Genomic DNA, 22,488 nt, shown 5'->3' with positions numbered 1-22,488 from the left:
TACTTGATTATGTAAAATTTTCGCTCTTACCCCTGAGATTATTTTCAGAAATTCCCAGAACAAAATGTGTCCGTGTCTTTATATCAATAAAGTGAAATATGATATTTGTAACAGTGGGTATTGTTTTTTGTTGTTTTTTTTGTTGTTGTTGTTGTTTTTTTTTTCTTTTTACAAAAAACACATGTCTCCCCTTCTTTACCAACATTAACAAGTGCAATTTTACGATCAAGGCCAAAAATAATAATACAGTGCATCTTTCAAGTCTTGAAATCAAAAGGATCTAAAGGTATGGTCTGGTCTTGTTTCTCTTTATTTGACCTTGAATGAAGAAAGTGGTCAATGTCAAACATTTTGACGTAGTGCATTTAGGCTTAATGTTGTCTTAACTTGTTCCTAAATCCTAATGTACACATGTAAACTTAAATCCTAATGTCAAGAAAGATCTCAAGTTATGATTTAGACAATATTTTCTTGTTAAATGTTGACCTTGACTTTAAGAATAGGTCAAGGTAAAAAAAAATGTAGGCATTCACCCTTCACCTATACTTTATCTCCATGTTTTTAGTTTGAATTCTTAATGTCAAAGGGTTGTCAAGTTGTTGTCTAGATAAGTTTTTTTTTATTTAAACTTGATGAAGAAAGAGGACAAGGTCAAAGGTCTGGTGCACTGCATCTTGTTTTCAATGTCATCTTGTTACAAGCTTGAAGTCCTAATATTAAAGGGCACTCAAGCTACGGGCTGGACTCTATTTTGATGTGAAAGATTGACCTTGACCTTATATTGACTGGATTAAGGTAAAACATTTTTATCAAATGCGCTCTTCTTTTATGTTTCCTTTGCATGTTCCAAGTTTGAAGTCCAAATGTTCTCAAGTTATGGTCAAGTCATGTTTTCCTCTATATGACCTTGAAAAAAGGGGTCATGGTCAAATTTCTGGTGCAGTGTGGTTTGTATTTAACGTCTTCTTTCAATGTTACAAGTTTGAAGTCCTAATATCAAAGCGTACTCAAACTATGGCCTATACTCTATTTTGATGTTAAAGTATGACCTTGGCCTTTTAAATAGCTGGCGTTTTTGTGGCGTACACCCCGTCTTAAGATCATCTATCCAAAATTTGGATGATGAAGAAGAATAAAATAACGAAAATCAACAAAAACAAAGTCTTCCCTTGGAAGGGGATACATAATTAGAAATGATGGGGAGGAAAAATATGAGAAAGAGACAAAACCCCAGATTATTTGTGATTATCTTCTTTTGAAGATATGAAAACATGGAACCACAAAAATTTGGGGTTGGGCGACAAAGACCCCCAAAACAACGGAGAATATCACATACAGTATACTACAGGTATAGTATATATGGTTGTTCAAGCCTAACTTTTGATGAAGTTTTTATTACGTCATTATGAATTTACACAGCGAATACTAGTATAAGAAATTTTTTTACTTGCCTTAAGCGTGCTAAATACAGAGTTATAAACCTATGTGTGAAAGGTAAATACACATGTATTACTCTCATTATACAAATACAATTAGAATGATAGTAATGGAAGCATGGGTTCATTTCTTTGCAGAGGGGGACTAGCTGCATTAATATGCCCGAGTCTCTTGTATCTTTGATTTCTCGACTATTCACTTGGGCTACCGTGAATGATATCTATCAAATATTAAAATCTCTGAAATATAATAGTCACACTTACTTAAAAGTTTTCTTGATCACTTTATCCGAGATTCATTTATGAAAAATAAAAGTTCAATCATCTCTATAACAGTTGGATAACTCACTTGTTGTTATATAAAAAAAACTATAAACGCTGCATCTTTAAAACAATTTCTTAATTAGGAATTCCCTAAAAAAATAATAAAATGTATCCGTGTTTAGGATTAAAAGACTTCAATTTTTAGCTCATATTTTTTTTTATCTCATATTCTCCAGTTAGTCAAATTGCGTTTCTTTTAGGTAACTTCTACTGCTATCAATAACATCTTGTTCAAAGGCAACGCACTTTCTGATTCACATTAGTTTTAAAAAAGTCAGTTATTATTGAGGTAGTCAATCAGTCACTACACACTTAGTACTTAGAAGATTTCGGGGAGTGTTTAAAGTTTGTGTTAAGCTTGTGGGCATTTATGATTAACTCAGCAAGCAAAGTGTAGACCACTTCAAAATCATCAGATTTTATTTAATTTAATATTCAGGAAACAAAAAATATCCCTTGATATAAAGAAATGAATATATAACTAGGACGGTGAAGTTTGCAACGATAAAGAATTATCATCTTAATATGTCCTCAACTGAAAGATATTACTTTTTTTAAAATATAATTTATAGCTTTGATATGTTCAACTTTCCTTATACATGTAATATAATCGAACATTGAATAAAACTCTCAGCTGTATATGGAGTTTCTGTTCCGAATTGATACGATACACAAGTACATGCTATACGTACAGACGATTTCTAAAACGAGGCAAGCTATACAAAATAAGTTGATGATGCAAGGATATCAACAATCTTATTAAAGTCGACCTTTTGCAAATGTTTTGGCTGACACAATGCTAATGTAAGTTTATATTATCGATAATTTAGAAGAAGGTTGACAGACGTGTACAATTAAAATGCATGAAGCTAGGCCACTACTTTACACTAAATCGTTGCGAATTTTCCCGATTGCCCGACCATACACAGGGTTGCATGGTCACAGTGTGACCTACCAACAGAAATATTTAAGCCTCAATGTAACCCGATCCAACCTATAATTGTTTTTATCTTAAGCATTTTAAAAGGATCCTAGCATTAATTTCACCCATGGTACTCCGAGAAATATTCCCCATTTTCTTTCAAAGGAAAAATCTTTAACACTACGTTCTGTTAAAATACAATAATTTTAACATTTAAGTACATCGATATATTATCTTTATACTGGATTCCAAATCTTAAAAGAAGGTCATTTTATTATCAAACATGTACATGTATAAACAAAATACTGAATAAACAGTGCTTTTTCTTCCTGTGTAATGTAAAATGGGATGAATCATTCTTTATCATTTTACAATTAAGCAATTCTGATTGTGTACACGTACAATCTTTGATTGATCAGCCCTTGTACCTATTAGGATAGTTGGTAACCTTTGTTTTCTTTCAGAAAAAAAAATAGGTTAGAGAATAAAATTGGATTCTTAGTAAAAACGTAGGGAAAAAATGTGTTAAATTTCAACCTTTCCGAAAAATTGTAACATGTACACTAAGTTAGAGAATAAAAATTAATTCCAAGTACAAGGGTAGGAAAAAAATTTGTAAAATTGCAACAAGGTTTTTTCTCATTGGCACAGGCAGATACACATTGTTGAGTTTTAAAAAAAAATATGTTTTCGTTTTTTAGAACGCTAATATCATTCCTTTTACTTACATGTTTTTATTTATTTAGCAATAACAAAATTTTCCTCTTCATAGAAATGTTTACAACTTCAAATTAGATCGAGAATACTGTAAATACACGATCAGGTGCAATTTTATGATCAGATGAAATCTATTTTAAAAATAATGACTCACTCCGTTAAACTGTGTAATAAATTTATTTACAGAAATTTGCAAATAAAAAAGCTTATCTTATAATAATGTTCATACATAGCTCTCTCCTTGTACCAAACTCATTATTGTGCATATATATATAAAGATTGAAAATGTACGCATTTTCACCCATACTCTATCATTCAACAGTTAAAAATTTAGTGTTATTTAAAAATGCTTTACAGTATTATTTCAGAGATACACCAACATGTAACCTTTCTTTTACAAAACATGTACAATTTGCATGATCTACAGGTTGAAACATATTTTCCTAATGTTTTCTTTTTTCTTTTCCTAGAATGGAAATTAACATAATAAATAGTTTTAGCATTGAAAGAAAAAACATTTATCGTACTGCTATTTGTGGGGTGTGTCTCTTTTCCCAAAAGAAAGAAATGGTAAGATTTCCAACAGCAGAAACATTTGAACTCTTCCTTACAACATGTACATGTAATATAGCAACTGCATAAAATGGATTATAATCTTGTAAAAAGCAGACACTACATAGAATTTCACATTAATTTGGCAAAGTTAAGTGCAACAAGAAAAGCCCAGTTTTCGTATAAAATATCACATGAAATCAGAGAAACAACAAATACCTTGTAAAGGAAAACAATATCTAAACAATTTCAACCAATACATACTTTAAACATGTACAAAACATAATAAGGGTTGTAGTTCAACTGCACTTTAGATGTTTTACATCATAAATTGAGAAGTTTTAACAGTTTTCATATTTGCATAAGCTATGATTATTTATCATATCAACGACATAATATCATGGTTCATATGCCATTCGAAACTGGAATAAGGTTTTAACAGATACCCGTATTTTAGTTATATTCTTTTTAAAGGTATGTATATCTCGCGATGGGTTGCTTAACACGATTTATTTATACATATATATACATATTTAAGCATGTTGTAAGATAAGATATGCCTTTTCTTCAATGAATTAAGTTGTTAATGTATATATATATATATATATATATATATATATATATATATATATATATATATATCATTATATTACAAATTTATTTTTCTTTCGCAGGAAATTGTATTTTGTAAAGATTCACAGTCCCTCTGGCAAAAGAGTTTCCTCTCACCAAAATTAATCTGACTTTCTTGTACAAAATGTCTTCTAAACAAGAGCTTTCTTTAAATTCCGCAAGGTATGTTGAATTTGTGTTTATCATGCTGGAATATTATTTGAAAAAAAGTGACATATTTCATACATGTATGATTGAACAAGGGGAGCGAGGCTTAAACTTTCAACTCTGATTAACATAAATCACAAAGGCATCTAACAATAAAATGCCAAAGACATTCTTTTGAATGCAATGCACTTTCGTCAGTTAACAAAAATGGTTCCAGATACAGAAAAAATTCAAAATAATGAAAAAAAAACCAGAAATGTTTTTTTTCAAAAAATTACAACAATACTGTATGGAATCGGGCATATTTGGTATACATGTATTATGTTCTCTTGCAAAAAAGATGTGATGTACCCCATACCAAATTCATATACATATATGTATAGCTAATAATATTACAAGCACGATTACAGTAGTGTTGAGCAACAGTTACTATTAAGAGTGTAGTATCACGCAGTAAAACTTAATATCATCTACTTTCCAAACTATAAATATGTTCCTTGGGAAAGATTAGCGAAGCAGCTCTCAATAGATAGAATATGTAGTAGAAAGAGATATACGGCAGTGTTGTATAGAGGGGCATTCAATTTAGAGAAAATTTACTTTTATGAATTTTATTACATAAAATCTTTAACAGCAAATTTATCTTATTGCATGGCCTGGGAAAAACATGAAAATCTCTCATGCAGGTGGTTGATACCACAGAACTAATGTTTGGACACATTTTGATGCTGTGCTTTTAGATGTTCAATTCGTACCGCAGAATAATGCACAAACGATCTAAATTTAAATTTCTTTCATGATCAATCAGGAATATTTTCAAATATAATAGAAATTTCATACATCACATGATCTATACTAGTGCAAAATTGACAATCCAGAAAACTTCTTTATCAAAAAAAAAATTGAACAATCATTCTCTGTATTAATTGTTTGCAATAGATGCCATTACAACTTGCCTAATCTAGGTAACAAATAACAGAGAGAATCATCACAAAATCTGCATTACGAAGCATGCGCAATACAGAAGATAAATAATTGCATCCTGAAACCAATAAATAGAAAGACATGCAGTACACTTTGAGTATCTTTACGTTCTTGAGTCAGAGTCCCGTTAGTCACCGGGCCCTGCACAATTCGAATTTTCCTGCCGAATTTAGTATTCTTTTTCATTACGCTACCACGTCACTGTCCGCACGTAACTCAACTGTTCTATTTTCCGGTGAAAGCATTGCTGTTTCTTCAGTAATTTCTGATTCCGGAATTTCTATATGCACATCAACCGAACTTCCAGCAGTCTGTTTATTGGAAGTATCACTCTTTAAACTTTTTGTGCTAGCAGTATCTCCGTTAACTGTTGTTGCTGTGTCTTTGCTATCCTTGCTGGTTGCCATTTCACTTCCTTTGCTTGTGATCATATCACTTTCCTTACTGATTACCATATCATATGGTGGTGGAGATGGCAAGCTGCCCCTTTCATTTCTATATCTTCTCCAGGCTTTTTGGATTACTCTTGCAGCATAATGTTCTTTTTGTCTCAAAAGTGTTGAGCTAACTACCTTGTATTCAATTTTTTCCTTATCTTTCTCAACTTCATTGACATCTATTTCCCCAGGCGTGTCAGATGTTCCTAAGAAATTCTTTGTTAAAGCATCTAAAATATCTCTACAGTACACTTTATCATTTTCGCAAATAGGAATATCCAGTTTCACAAGCATAAAATGATTTGGTTTTGGAAGTCGTAATGGTTCTTCTAAGTAGTCAACAAAATCGGACAACTGACCAAGGGGAATAAATTTAGTAGCTTCAGGATCGAATTTCTCCCATTTCTCATAGAAAAGATCAAATTCATCTGAAGTTAAACCTTGCTGAACGTCTTCAGTAGCCTGACTGAAGTTCTCTAAAATAACAGCAATGTACATGTTCACCACTACAAGGAAGCTAAGTACTAAATAGGAACATAAGTAAACCACACCTATCTTGTAGTCACCACAATCTTTCCATATTGTCGTTCCATTATCGAAAGTCTGTGTTTCTTCTATACAGTCTTCTTCGTTTGTAATCCCGGCGAGGGCACTATTCCAGCCGGCAGATGTACACATTTGAAACAGATATATTATACTACGGAAGAAGGTTTCAAAGTTGAAACAGTCATCTATTCCATATTGATGTTTAACATGCATAAAGAAGCTCATCCCGAATGTTGCGTATATAAACATTACGAGAAACAGCAGTAAAGCGATATTAAACAAAGCAGGCAACGACACTGCTAGTGAAAATAACAAAGTTCGTATTCCCTTTGCCGACTTGACTAAGCGAAGAACTCTTCCTACTCTAAACACTCGAACAACTCTGAGAAGAGTAGGAGAGACCAAGAATTGGTCCATGACATCACTTAGGGCCACACCTACAAAATATTACAGTCTTTGTATCATATCTTTATTAAAATATCTCGAAATGCATTAGAATTAAAACCCTATGAATCTTTTGATATAGACAAGCAAAGAGGTTTTATTTTTCAAAAGTATATGTTGTGTACTTCTGTCACTTAATTGATTATACCTCATATCGATATATTGATTGATTTATGCATTAGAATGTTAATATTTAGATTTTTTTCAAATATAGCAATTCACAATAAAATATTATTGTTAAACTGATGAAAAACAAAGACAATGTCCTTTATAGTAGCTAAAACGGTCCACAAGAACAACAATTAGTATATGAAACACTTAGTGATGATTTACATGCAAAAAATCATACGAAAAAGATGCAAACATGAAATAAAGAGTAGTACTTATTAGTGACTGTGTTTACAAAGAGCTAATTTTCCGTTAGGGCATTATTCACAAATTTCTCCCTCACACATAATATATCATTCCAAAATTGACGAAGTAAGAATTACACGATATTTTCTTTAACGAGTTTCGTTCAATACTTGTTAAATATGTGTTGTCTTTTAATTTTATTAATTAACATTGGCATTAAATGTACATACTTAACTGCAAAAAATAAGCCCCAATATTTGACAGTAACGAAAAACAAATTCTTTCAAATACAACAATGGTTGACAAATCAAATTATTGTAAATCTCTTACATTTGCCTGTCAAGGCAAACTTTTTCAATGCCGTGTATGAAAACAATGTGCCACCTCTCCTTAATTGTTGAATTTTACCCGTGATGGTGTTCCGTAACATAAAAGATATAGAACAATGTTCCGGAAGAATAGGAAATCCCAAAGTGACTTAAACATTAAGATTAATGAGATGAGGGGTTAATCAATTTCTTATAATTCTATTATTATTACTTTAGACTTTTGTATATCTCATTTTACAAACAACTTATTGTAGATTTCTATTAACAAAACAGCACGCCATAGACATAATGAAGTAAATAAAGTTAGTTGAAAAAAACTTCAAATAAAGACATGATTAAGGGGGTTTCACATATCAACAAAAACTTCATCAGAACACTCCAGAGTTTGAACTGATAATCGGTAGTTTATTAATCAGAAAGAAATTTTAGGCATTGAAACATATCATGTTTTATATATGTTGTCAAAAGTTTTGGTTTGTAAGGGTAAATTATTCCATGCACCAAGGGGGAGGTCACCCAGCACACTTTTACTCACTGACTATCTCTCCTATATATGATAATAGAGTAAATTACTTTTAGCATAAAATAACTAATATACGGTACAATAAATGCATAGCAAAAGCATGATACATATAGAAGTGACTGTTTCCATGCACCATTGAACTAATAGCATTGTCAAAAAAAATTAAGTTGGGTATAGAAAAGTCATGCAAGGAATCAAAATAGTGCAGGGTAAAATTACAATAAGCCGTGTGTAAAATGGAGCGATTATTAAAGCAGTTATTTTGTAGCCTTTCCTTGGCAATTATTTGGTGGATTGATATAAGGAATAAAAAACAAACAAAAAATAACAAATTTGGAATCCTTTAGACACAAAATTCATATACCAAAATGAAAATAGAGTTAAACCAATTTCTAAAATTGCCTTATCATCCTATCATGCCAGATATATAAGAAAATAGGCCCATGGGCCTTGACAGTCATCTGAGTATTTTCTCTTGTAATCACCATCTATGATCTCGGCCATTCATGAGACTGGGACACTGGATTCCTAGAATATGAATTTAACAATTCGTATCAATACGCGTGGTGCAGTGGTTAGAGCGTCTGCTTTAGAGTCGCGAAGTAAGGAAGTGATCCTTACGTCGCGGGATCGAATCCTACTGTGGGACATGGAGATCAGTCCTTCGGATGAGACAGTATAAACCTAGGTCCTGTGTCGCAGTAGGTGCTGGCACGAAAAAGATCCCTCCCTGCTCAATGGCCCTAAGTGCCGAGTAAAGGACAAAATTTGCAACTCTCTACCAGCAATTGATAATCCATATGAGTGAAAAATTCTCTCGAGGGGCGTTAAACAATACACAATCAATCAATACGATTGATGCCCAGGAGTGGAAATAAAGGGGATATTTAAAATACAATTGATCGAATTTCACATTCTGTAAAGAGATTATTATCATGCATACAGTTTACTTGCCCTATATTCAGGACTTGACGTTTTCATATTAGATTTGTAAAATATAACCTGTCCAATGTTGTCCCTGCATAGGGCTTCAAGACTTGATTTCATAATTTTTGGTAGAAGGATATCTGCTTATTCAAACTACTATTTGCCTTCCTGACATCCACAATTACAGGATAAATTTTTCAGACAAGTAATGTTTCTTTTGTATGTCCAATTAAGTCCCACCCTTGAGATTTAACCTTTAAACAGACATGACCCTAAAATGTTGGTTGATTGTTTGTTTTTTTTTCATTTAAATCGTGAAAACGCTTGCCTTCTTTTCATCTACAATTAAAGCAGATTTAAACTTTCAAGTTTTTTAAAATGATAAACTTTACCCTACTATTTCGTCTGTTTCCCTGGAGCTAGTATCATGACTTTAAAAAGATTTCTAGAGAGTTGTCTAGCTTCTTATATCATCAAGCAAACAATTGCTTTTCCCTTAAAAAAATCTTTTCTGTTCTCCTTCACCTATTAATTTCATCCTTTCAAAATCGTTCAGACATCGGAAATAGATAGCAATAAATCACGTTTCAGAATCAAGTGATTTTGAAAGCATGGTTTTGAAAATTTGATAAATTCCAAACCATCAAGGTATAATAAGATAGGAAAGTTGATAAAGCACCGAAAACAAGATAAATAAAAATTTGTTTTCTTTAGTCTGATGTCGATTTCAGAAACGTGCAAATAATATTTAATTACTTTAATAAAGTTAAAATCAATTTGACAACATGAATAATAGATATTAGCCAAATAAAGGTAAAATGTTTCTATGGGTTGTTTTCTTTTCCGTTATAAGCGTAAAGATACAGTAATTGCAACCAGTGGATTCAACTAATTTCACTTTAAGAATTCTTTTCTAAAACATGTATATTGTTTCTATGCAGGTTGATTGAAAAATAAGATTTTCATTGATAAAATACAAAATTTAACGAACTGTTACAAACAAACAGAATAGCTTACTTAGCAATAGATAAAACTAGGCCTTAATTTAATAATTTATTCTACATTATTCCCAATTTGCGCTCATATAATCGAAGAAGCAATGAAAAAATAAACAAAATGAAACTGTGAAACTGTACAATATGAAAAGCCATGTAATGAAAGATTGTGACAAAAATTAGATTGTCTTACCTAATATAGACAACACCACTACCACAAAGTCGAAGATGTTCCAGGGAAATTTGAAGTAGTAATGTCTGAGTCCAATTAGTTTAAGAACACACTCAACAGTGAAGATGATGATAAAAGACACGTTGATGTAGTTGAGGATAGTGGTAAACTGTTCCGATTGGTTGTAATGTTCGAGGGCCATTGTCAACATGTTTAGCATTATAATGATCATGATTCCAATGTCAAATTTTTGATTGGTCACAGCATCAAAGATCCAGCCCATGATTATATTCTAGATTTTAAAAAAAACCAATATCCTGTGGTTATTTTTAATTAATACAAAATTTGGTCATTTCATCAAGGATAAAATTAACAGCATTTATTCGAAGAGAAAAATTTTTAAAATTATTAACGATGTTTTTTCTCCTTTTGATACGATCTAAATTATCATTTTGAATCATAAATAAAGTACAATGTAGTATATAAGAAATTTTTAATCTAAAATATACACAGATATATAGAACTTCTCATTTAAATACTGTGATATTTTACATATATTTCATGTCCGAAGATTTTCTTTAATATTTTCATCAATAAACTGTCCTTGCATCATATGTCTGCATAAACATGAATATACGAAAAAAGTCAGAAATATATTTTTTTTTAATATTACTTAAACCATTTCTTAAGTTCAAATTTTTAAATTATCCTTTCAACTTTAATACACATTTACCAAAGAGCCATCGTTATATATTACATTATGCTACATGTATATTACATAGAAAATTAAATTAAATTTATTTTTTTTTTCCTAAAAGGAAATAGAATAAAAATTTACTGTTATATAAGAATCCAATTAATTGTGTATGCTATGAAAAAGTTATATAAGATGAAATACAATAAATACACAATAAGCATGCATATATGAAATTTGTCCAAAAGATATGTCTGAAGTCTCCAAGCTGTCCCTTTGAAAGAATATCATGCTGAAAAGTGACTTTGTGTTATTTTGTTAGAATTCTAAGTGCACCAAAAAAAAAATTAATCGATATTATTACCATTTTAAACTGACAAGATTAACTTGATGAAAATGCTGATGAAAATATAGATCAACATTTCCTACTGTGCCGTCCTACATTTACTAACGGTGCGTCTCACTAAACATACTACAGGGCTTCAAAAACCCAACAACTGATTTAACATTTAATTAAATGATAAAACACAATTGTATATTAGTCTTGTGTTACCATAACAAACGTTCAGAGTTCACTATTAAAATTGTTAATTTGAATTTCAAGGATTGGAGCGAAGAATCTTCAAACCCTTTCACAAAAAGTTTCTTAGGATATCAATAAAAATGAAGTAAGGTGCAAATATTCAAATACCGTGATTTTTCAGACAAATGAAAACAGTTGTATTTCATTATTTTCTAGTTTGTAAAAATATATGGACACCTTTAATTTTTTCTCAGAAATAAGAAAAAACGGATTAGACTCTAGAGGGGAGAGAAAAGAACCTGTTTTCTCGTGCAAACCACGGTATTTTCACATGCCGTGCCCGGATGTAGATTGTTCAAATGACATAGAATGCCAAGTGTTCAAATCTACAAATTGTTAATCTTGTCAGTAATATCAAAACTAACGCTTGGTCTGGGAATAGATTTCTGTGGCGATTTAGAGGACATCCGCTTCATGGCCATGTAATACTTTTTCTGGTCATCTGTCATAAACATTTCCAGAGAACCACCAGCCTGTACAAAGAGACACATTACCATGATGGGTTTTTTTTTCAGGAAAATACAATATCGATTACCTGTTCAGGTTAGGGTTCTGTACTATACCAGTGGAATAATGCAATGCCCAACACCACTATACCGTATATGTACAATGCCATATGAATATAGTACATGGGATTCTTTACACCGGGACAAGAACAAACCATTAATGTTCTTCTTCAGTTGTCACGTTTCGCCTTCCTGAATGAAACCCTCCTCTTACATATTTATACGTCTTTCTAGTTTTTTAAATTTATTTAATATCGTTTTTATGCATTCAAATATGAAGCACTTGAACATATGAAAACTCTGATCCCTTTAGTAACCAAAAAGCATTTTGTGAAAACGTGACAACGGAAGTCTCTAGAAAGCATATACCAGTCATGAGCTGCTAGACATGATAAGCAATGAGCTAAATACACACTATAGGGACAGAGAGACGAGAAGAGAGAGTTATGTCACATAGCCACGCCAGTACGATGACGTCACAAGCCAATATACACGCAACACTACTTAGAACGAAACTAACTCCAGGTCTTGGTATGGACTTCTGGGGTGATTTTGCTGCCATCCTCTTCATAGCTTTATAGTATTTCTTCTGGTCTTCCGTCATAAACATTTCTAGCGATCCTCCAGCCTAATGCAACATTTTTGTCATATACGATGTTAGAAATTGAAAAAGGTGATGTTAAAACACTTAAGATGGTAATTTAATTCCAGTTTATTCATCACTTGTAGTAGTATCTTTTTGAATTGTAAGCTCGTTTCTTATTCATATCGTATCATTGAGCTATTTTAGAAATAGAAAAGGACCCAAACCCAAACTTTTATTTGAACTTATACTGCCTGCCTGAAATTGTGCATGTTAAAAGAATATGCAGAAAAAATATACTACAGGGTAAACTTTGGTAAGAATAGAAATTTCCATAAAATAATTTAGTTTAGGATTTAAAAAATAATCATGTATGTTCAGATGAAAAAAAATATTTAAAAATTTTTGTACTTTTCCAACTGTTTGAATCCGATATTGAATGATTTCCTTTAGGAAAATGTATATTTTGACAACATACATGTAACGGGTCCCTTTACGATAAATCAGACGGAACGAATTACATGTAAATTGGACCTAGGCATTGACCTAAAGGCTTTCTGTTTTTTAATAAATATTATTCATGCATATATAATTTTACAATTCAGAAAATAAATTTAAAAAGAACAAAGCAAATTAAAATGCCAAAACTTTCAAAATCGAATATGACCTCCCACCAATTTTGTTTTGAATTAAAAGTGCCTGCCCAAAGATGTGTATGGTTGATGAAAATATCGAGAAAAAGTAATACTGTAGTGCAATCCGCACTTATGATGCAAAGTTACGCTAAAATATTGCAGTTTAAGGTTTCGAAAGTAAGCTGGAGTTTTTAGGAAAAAAATAATTTTCGTCGTGCTTTTCCAAACCTTTCATTTTTTGGCGCATGGAAATAAGAACTCGTTTCCTTTGAAAATAATATAGTCTAACCAACCAACGACCTACTATCGATACATCGGACTGAGTGTAATTCATGAAAACTGGAGAACATTTTCACAAAAAGTTTCCAACCTTTTGTGTAAACATTCGTGCGTAGATAAATTCATAATCCTAGTATTATACTGAAGTGGATCCAAAAACAAAGGAAGGGAAAATTCTGGAGATGCCGAGTTTGACAATTTTAAAGTGTGAAAACACATCGTAATACTATGCCATGTTTTGTCATTTCTATTAAGGGATGAAAATAATTTTTCACAAAACAAAATTCTCAGCATCAGAAACAACATATGAAAAAGTAAAATTTTTTGATGTATTAATACTACACATGTAACATATGAGGTACAAAAGTGCTTTCATAAATAAAACATTGTCCGTTTGTTTTTAAATTATTCTACTTCGGAAAAGACTAAAAATGTTGACTTTGAAATGAATAAATCAAATTAAATTAATCACTGTCATTAACTGTAAAACTTTTAGTTAGTATTGGTTGAATTTGTATTTTATGAAGAAGCAGTATGTAAAATATTTTAATAATTAGAAGTGCTTATTTTAACCTTAAGACTGTGGTAAACATAATTTCAATTTCAATACCGGTATTTCATCTTTAACAGAATATTTTTAAATTGTAAATTTTATACAGACTATCATTTTCCCATTTGTATCTATTACTTTTAAAATATATACCATACCTTTTTCTTCTGTTGGTTGAAATTTTCGATGATGACACCAATAAACAGATTCAGAGTGAAGAATGAACCAAAAATAATAAAGAACACGAAGTAGAGATACATGTACACGTTAACTTCTGGATCTGGCTGTACATCAATCTGTAATAAAATTAACCAACTTAAAATATCATATTGAATAGTTGTCCTTCAAGAATAAGGGATGAAGAACTTGTATATGTGGACAATTTGTGAAATAAAATAATATCCTTACCCTAAATTCAAAAGCTCCTAAGGCTATTTTAACTTTAAACTATTATTATTGAAAAGGAATATTGAATCGACTTTATATTTAAGATATGCGAGAGAATTTTATCTACTAGTATTCTATTAATTTCGCCAATTTGTTTTCATCAATGAAAAGGAAATGTAATAATTTGTCGGCGACAAATGTTTAAACTTACATCAGTACTGTCTATGGCATCGGTCATGACCTCAATCCAACCTTTGTATGTAGCCTGTTAAGATCGAAATTCAATATCTGTCATTGTTTAAGTAAAGGATTTTGCAAGACGAGAACCTTAATTGCAGGCATGACAAAATCCGGAATTTACAAAATTAAACATTTACAAGAGATGGAATAACTATCATTGTTTTTACCCCATTCTTAAACAAAAACGATTTTCCATTTACTTTCTTTTTGCGGGAATACATACACACAGGAAATAGGTTTTATGAGTTTTGGTAGGTTGTTTATGAGATTTTTTATTAAATATACTCCGAAAATTTTATGTTGATATTTTATGGGTTTGGGACCCCGGAAAAAATCCCGGATCTGAGCCTGCTATTTAATCAAAACAATGTGTCACGTATGTCATTGACCAGGTTTATAAACTTGTATTAATGATTGTTGTTTGTATGGACTTTATATTTTAATGTACTTTTTAACACATGGAATATTTTCTGAATAAAAAGAAAAGTACTCACCACTTGAAACAAGGCCAGGTAAGCCATCATTACGTTGTCAAAGTTTACTTTGGAGTTTACCCAAGTGTAATTTTTGGCCAGGCATTCCGTTTTATTAGCAGTAATATTTACTGGTAGTTTCACCCCGTCCTCATCTTCACACTTGTAGAATTTGCCGGCGAAGAACTGTACCCCAACAATCCCGAAAATCAACCAGAATATCAAACAAACCATCATGACATTAGCAATTGAAGGTATTGCTTTGATCAACGCATTTACAACCACCTGTAACAATTTAAATAAAGTGTTAAAGTTTTTTTCTTATTGAAATCGATACATGTATTTTTAAAATGGAATAATGTATTCTCAAACGAAACCGTGGGATTGTGATTGTGCGCCGAAGGACCATACCCTGTGCACATTAAAGCTTAATAAATTTCTTTATGTCTTTACTTCATCAGAAATAATTTGATGCTCTTAAATGTGATAAATAAACATTTTATGAAAATGTCAGCTTTGTGCGCCCATTATTTTTCGAGAAATACGTTTGTCCATGATTTAACCGGACAACCCTCCTAGTATATATATAAGGCGTAAAATTAAGTACCCGCATCCCTTCCCATCGGGACACTGCACGGAGGGGACGCAATGCTCTTAGAGTCCTCATTGCTTTGATTGCTGTCATTTTCTGTAATCCAAGAAGCTCAAATACCAACATCATGATAGATATCTGAAATAAATAAATACAAATATATTTAACCCAAAAAAAAATGGAGAAAAGGTGGCTAGAGAAAATGAAAAGATATCAGTTATATATTTTTATAATTCTAACTAAATATTAATTCCTTAAACGTGTATAGGCGTTTCTAATGAGAGTTAACATGCTAAAGTTTGAATAATTAAATGCAAAATTTACAATACAATGTTCACTAACATGTAATTATGACATCTTGTATATTTTTTTCATTAATCTGGAAATGCACTTACACCAACAATTACAAAATCGAGCCAACACCAAGCATCTGTAAAGTATTTTTTGAATCCGAAGGCTGTCCATTTGATCAACATTTCCAATATGAATATAGCAGTAAAAAACCTGTCTGTAATCTCAAGGATCATCGCAAGGATAGGTCTTTCGGACAGATAAACGTCTTCAATTGCCTACAATTGATAAAACAAAGAATATGTTAAGCAGAACCTTAGAAAATATTTTCGAGTCTTCAGAAAATGCGGAGGAAATACTCACGAGAGCTACACTACTGGCAAGAATCATGGTTATAATAAAGGTCTCGAAGTATTTGTGTTCCACTAGAGCGTAGGCTAGACATCGTATTTTCCAGAACCTCTTCCCTAATTTGGTGTTCTCAAACCGGATGCAACACGGGCATTTTCGCCGGCATATTTTGCAAAAGCAGTCGTCAGGGTAATTTGCATATGTGACCTTCACCTCATTAATTTCTGGCTCACCCTCAGCATCCACCTTAGTTAAGCTCAATTTTGTGTCATCATCAGACATGGAGTTTCTGCTGTTGGAACTTAGGGATTCTCGTTGACTACCTCGACTGTTTGGTCGCGTTTCGTCGTCCATTTTCTGTATTATATAAGCTTAAGACTTATTAATTCAGTTTTGCTATATTTTTCGAGGGTTATTATTGTTAGTGGTTTATTGTGCTTTGTTATATTATAAGGTTTCCTTAATGCAAATACAGAACAAATTGAAAAAGAATTTATTTTTTTTTTTACAATTTTAAAACAATTACAGAATTTTCTACATTAAGGCCGATACCAATTTGTAATGATTTAGATTTTACAAAACTGCTTTAAATCACAGTAAATTACTGAAACTTGAAGACATTTAAACAAATACTAGAACAAAAAATTTTTTCCATCTGCATTAGATACGAATGATGATTAATGAGCAATTTAATCCTTTGCTTTTTTTAAGTGTCAAAATCCACGAAACCTACCTTCTCATTTTCCAAAATACCCGTTGATTTCTCTGAAAAAATAGAAAAGAATTTTCCATTATGATTCACTAAGCTTCAGTCATTGAGAATTCTGCAGTATAATGTATGCTTTCCTTTAATCCTTATGTCTTAATTTTCCTTCTAACATTGTTTTTTTTTCTGCCATCCTATTTCTTTCGTTCTTGTTAACAGACAAGTACTTAATTACAAGAAAGTTATAAAAAGTTTTAAGACAAAAGATAAGACATTCTACCTTCATTTTACATGTAAATGAATATATCTACATTGTAAAAAATTTTTATCATTAGTTTTGTTTAAAAAAAACCCACTTATATACTAGAAAAAATTGATTTACAACAACAGAGAACGTATTTATAAGTTCTTTAAGATGTATATAATAACAGAATATTAGTTTCCTTTCCCCTATTTTATTTATTGTTAAAATCTAGTGAAACATAATCTGGAACCAAAAAATGTTCACAGTACAATACTGTATCCTTTATTTGACATCACAAACTGTTAGGCTTATTAAAATGTTATTCCTCGAAAGAAACATTCAAAGTTGTTTAAGAAATACATATGAAGCTGTTTTAAAAATACATGCCAATGCTCATTATGAATCAAAAACCACGAACAACATAAAATACTGAAGGTAAAAAGAAAAAGAAAATTACCAGGTGAATGATTTTCCACTAGCACTAGTTCTCCTGATTACGAACATAAAAGGAAAAATAAAATTATTTAATATTTGGTACAAAACACAGTGATGTTGAATGGAAACTTAGAAAACGAAAGCAACCAATGTGCCATACTAATATAAGACAGAAGTAAACAATACATCTGGCCCTGTCATCATTTTTAGGTTAATAATGAATGAAGTAAGTATCAAATTCCGAAATTTTTAAACTTCAAAATTGAAAATTTTAATAGTAAATTGCATCAAATATTTCAATGTCAGTTTATCTGTGATTAAAAAAAATTATTTTAAAAAAAGTTTCTAGCTAACGGATCATGGGCTATAAAACTTTATAAACGAATTACATCTTTTATAATTTAAATACATTTTTTAATATGACAGAATCTGAGATAAGATTCAAATCTTCGGTGTCAAGAGACTTTATTTTCTTTACTTAAATTTCTCAAAACGTTTTCAATTTTGTTTACACCATTTTTCTTGATTTTCCTATTGTACTCTTGTTAATAGAAAAATTCATTTGACAATCAGTCAATATAGTATACTAAAAAGTAAAATGTTTATTACTTGCTTTTTAGATCTTTCATATACTCTTTACTTCTCTCTTAACAAAAGTAAGTATGTAATGTGAAAATAAAACCTGGAAGAGTAATTTCGGTATCTTCGGGTTTAGCCTGCAATTCAATCACTGTACCATTACTGAATGGTTGTCCTCCGTCAGGCAAGTCCTTCCCATTCAAACGAGGACTTGCGTCTCCTCCGTTGGGCTTGGGTTTGGACTTCATTTTCACCTTAAGGCATACAATGACCTTGACCTTGATCCATCTGCCGAGCCTAAAACATAAACAGAGATAAACACGTTGATAATATAGATCTTATATTAAACTTTTTCCTACATATCCTTTTATTTCACTTTTAATTGTAATAATATAAACAAAATCGATTAAGACAGGTTGCATCTATATTCTATATATTTAATGTGATTATATATTTTTTTTAAAAAGAAGGTGTGCCTAAAATAATTCTCAAAATTAAATTTAATTCTAAAATTATTCTTAAAAATAGATTAAATAGATTAAATTTTTTAATCTAAAGTGAATTTCCCATAATATGCAATCATAGGCCCATTTTAGACCTTTAATTTTATTTAAATCTATATCATTTGATACATGTATGTACATGTCATACAACTGTATAAAAAAGTTAAAATTGACTTTTTTCCCAATTTGTTAGCAAAGGCACTTTATAACAATTATAACAGTTCTTTCTTTCGAAGGCAAAGTAGTATATTATCCCATATTTTAACTATCATTTATGTTTGACACTAACTTTCAACTTAAAATTATATAGACAAATAGACGTTGACTTATCAACTCCAACTAGTAATAATTTAAATATTTAAGTTTATTTCTGCTGATTTAGGGTAGAAAAGATCGTAGATCTATAAATTATGTTCAAAATATGTAAGATCTTTTAATATTTTATTCCTAGCTGTGGTATTGTTTTAGGAATTAACTAAGGACTTCTGAAAGATAGTACAGTAATGTAGTTGTCTAATCGGAAATGAACTGGTTCCAGAAAATGTCGCCGGGTAAGACAATATGCCAGATTATATAATAACATTTTATGGAAATTTACTGAAAAGGACTTCAGGTTGAGATTGTATAAGACAAGATTTGTAAATACACAACATCAAGATTAGACAAGTTTCACTGTAGTGACTAAAAACAAAACCTTGTAAATCTTCCAATGGCTTCTGACAATTTGTTGGGCTCTTTATCTTCTTCATTCTCTCCACCACTCAGGCTTTCAGCTCCAAAGGAATTCAACAGTAGAGCAAGGAATAAGTTGAGCACCTGCAGTAATATGCAGTATGTTTCAATTTTGTACCAGATATGCCTAGCACAAGAATGTTATTCAAGATTCCTCCATTAATAAGACGAATAAATCGAGTTATATCCTTGAATCAAATAAAAATGTACGAAAATATTTAACATCTAGATATTTCACTGTTTTAATGTCACATTATATCATGATTGGATGAGCTGTATTACATATATATCTTATTGAAGAGTTTTTCATAGACCAGTGCTCAACAATTTATTTTTATTTTAATCTTCAAACTTACAACAAGATTTCCTATGACGTATGTAAGAAGGAAGAAAGGAACACACACAGGTCCATTAGCATTTGTGCAGGCCCACATAGATTCAATCCATTCTCCACACAAAACTCGGAAGATTATCATAAAAGAGTGCAGAAAGTCCGTGAAATTCCACCTCGGCATATTATCGGCATATTCTGAAAGATAACCGTCTCGGAACAATTGCTGTCCCATCACCGCAAAAATAAACACAACAATGGCAAGAACAAAGATAAGGTTTCCTAACGCTCCCATTGTACCCGCCACGATGCGAATCAGCATGTTTAATGTCTGCCAAGATCGGGCAAGTTTGAACACTCGTAACTGAAATGTAAAAAAATGGTTGTATTTCGTTTGACATTTAACAATATCTATATATCTGCAACCTATTTTAATTACATTGTAGAAAATTCTCTCCTACAAACTAAAGCAAATCGTAGTCTTATGTTTTGATACAAAATATTCTATACTTTTATTATCTTATACAAGTTGCTGTCCTTTAAAAAAAGGCCCATGGGCCACATCGCTCACCTGAGAAGCTTTGACCATTCTGTTCTTTACCAGATTTCACCCTTGTTATACATAATGCATCCCCACATTACCCCACTGATCATAATTTAGACATTTTGAAATCTACACTACCCCATGATCCTTCCATTGGTACATATGTTTCAGAGTGGTTCCTGAGAAGAAGATTTTCAAAGATTTTTCCTATATATTTCTATGTAAAACTTCAAATGGCCCCGCCCTATGAGAAACATGCTTCCACATAAGTTTCAGCTTTTCTGGCCCAGTGGTTCTTGAGAAGTTTTCAAAGATTTTTCCTATATATTTTTATATAAAACTTTGAATTATTTGAACAATTTAAAATCTACACTATATCAGTACATAAGGTGGTTCTTGAGAAGAAGATTTTCAAAGATTTTTCCTATATATTTCTATATAAAACTTTGATACAATGACCTTCCCCTGGGGGTCATTTGACAATGAATCTACACTATACCATGCTCCACATAAGCAAAATTATTAATATTTCATGTAAAACTTTGATACCCCATTGTCGCCCCGCCCTTCCCCCGGGGGTCATTATTTGAACAATTTAGAATCTACACTATACCAGGATGCTTCCACATAAGTTTCACTTTTCTGGCCCAGTGGTTCTTGATTTTCAGATTTTTCCTACATATTTCTATGTAAAACTTTGAAAGATTTAACAATTAGAAAATACTAATAAGGCTTTAGTGGTTCTTGAGAAGAAGATTTTCAAAGATTTTTCCTATATATTTCTATATAAAACTTTGATTCCCCATTGTGGCCCCGCCCTTCCCCCGGGGGTCATGATTTGAACAATTTAGAATCTACACTATACCAGGATGCTTCCACATAAGTTTCAGCTTTTCTGGCCCAGTGGTTCTTGAGAAGAAGATTTTCAAAGATTTTTCCTATATATTTCTATATAAAACTTTGATTCCCCATTGTGGCCCCGCCCTTCCCCCGGGGGTCATGATTTGAACAATTTAGAATCTATACTATACCAGGATGCTTCCATATAAGTTTCAGCTTTTCTGGCCCAGTGGTTCTTGAGAAGAAGATTTTCAAAGATTTTTCCTATATATTTCTATATAAAACTTTGATTCCCCATTGTGGCCCCGCCCTTCCCCCGGGGGTCATGATTTGAACAATTTAGAATCTACACTATACCAGGATGCTTCCACATAAGTTTCAGCTTTACTGGCCCAGTGGTTCTTGAGAAGAAGATTTTTTAAGGACCCCACCCTATTTTTGTCTTTTCTTGATTATCTCCCCTTGCGAGGGGATATGTCCCTTCATTTTAACAATTTAAATTTCCCTTTACCCAAGGATGCTTTGTACCAAGTTTGGTCAAAATTGGTCCGGTGGTTCTTGAGAAGAAGTCGAAAATGTGAAAAGTTTACAGACGGACAGACAGACGGACAGACGGACGGACGGACGGACGGACGGACGACGGACAAAATGTGATCAGAAAAGCTCACAACCGAAATTCAATTAGAGAAAATGTTTAGGTTTAGTGAATTCACGTAGGTTCGTTTACATTTCCACAATGACCTGCCTATTTGACTGATATTACATTCATAGCAAAATTATTAAATTTCATTTCCGATTACCCTTTAGTTTTCTAATTTTAAATCTTTAAAGTCGTGCTATTTTGGAAGAAATCTATCATTAGAAAATAGATCTGATGGTACAATTGTAGCTTAGCTCTATAGTACGCAGATTTTTAATTTTTCTAACATTCGAACCCCCCCCCCCCCCACACACACACACATGTATAC

The 22,488-nt window shown here is 31.7% G+C and overlaps 1 protein-coding gene across 13 annotated transcripts in view; it reads right to left on the bottom strand.

Annotated features, from left to right (window-relative positions):
* Positions 1-3,557: 3,557 nt before the first annotated feature.
* Positions 3,558-22,488, bottom strand: part of LOC134266121 (sodium channel protein para-like) — a 68,070-nt gene continuing 49,139 nt past the window's right edge. For 5 of the 13 annotated variants that reach the window (XM_062748354.1, XM_062748363.1, XM_062748360.1 and 2 more), the window contains 15 exons: positions 20,162-20,500; positions 19,768-19,889; positions 18,674-18,867; positions 18,014-18,046; positions 17,340-17,371; positions 16,619-16,963; positions 16,360-16,533; positions 15,980-16,102; positions 15,394-15,657; positions 14,871-14,924; positions 14,431-14,568; positions 12,746-12,853; positions 10,464-10,734; positions 8,361-8,372; positions 3,558-7,135 (listed from right to left, as the gene is read on the bottom strand). In XM_062748354.1, the coding sequence (XP_062604338.1) occupies positions 5,901-7,135; positions 8,361-8,372; positions 10,464-10,734; positions 12,746-12,853; positions 14,431-14,568; positions 14,871-14,924; positions 15,394-15,657; positions 15,980-16,102; positions 16,360-16,533; positions 16,619-16,963; positions 17,340-17,371; positions 18,014-18,046; positions 18,674-18,867; positions 19,768-19,889; positions 20,162-20,500 (3,444 nt within the window). In that variant the 3' untranslated portion in view covers positions 3,558-5,900. Of the gene's footprint in view, positions 7,136-8,360; positions 8,373-10,463; positions 10,735-12,084; positions 12,193-12,745; positions 12,854-14,430; positions 14,569-14,870; positions 14,925-15,393; positions 15,658-15,979; positions 16,103-16,359; positions 16,534-16,618; positions 16,964-17,339; positions 17,372-18,013; positions 18,047-18,673; positions 18,868-19,767; positions 19,890-20,161; positions 20,501-22,488 lie in introns of all 13 variants that reach the window. The other 8 variants (XM_062748359.1, XM_062748364.1, XM_062748367.1 and 5 more) reach the window with 5 other exon arrangements.

The sequence above is a fragment of the Saccostrea cucullata genome, unplaced genomic scaffold, assembly GCF_032062105.1.
Source record: "Saccostrea cucullata isolate Sc308-1 unplaced genomic scaffold, CSIRO_AGI_Scuc_v1 ctg292, whole genome shotgun sequence".
NCBI lineage: Eukaryota > Metazoa > Mollusca > Bivalvia > Ostreida > Ostreidae > Saccostrea > Saccostrea cuccullata.
The sequence above is the reverse complement of the archived record's forward strand: the minus strand, read 5'-3'. Positions and strand labels throughout refer to the sequence as shown.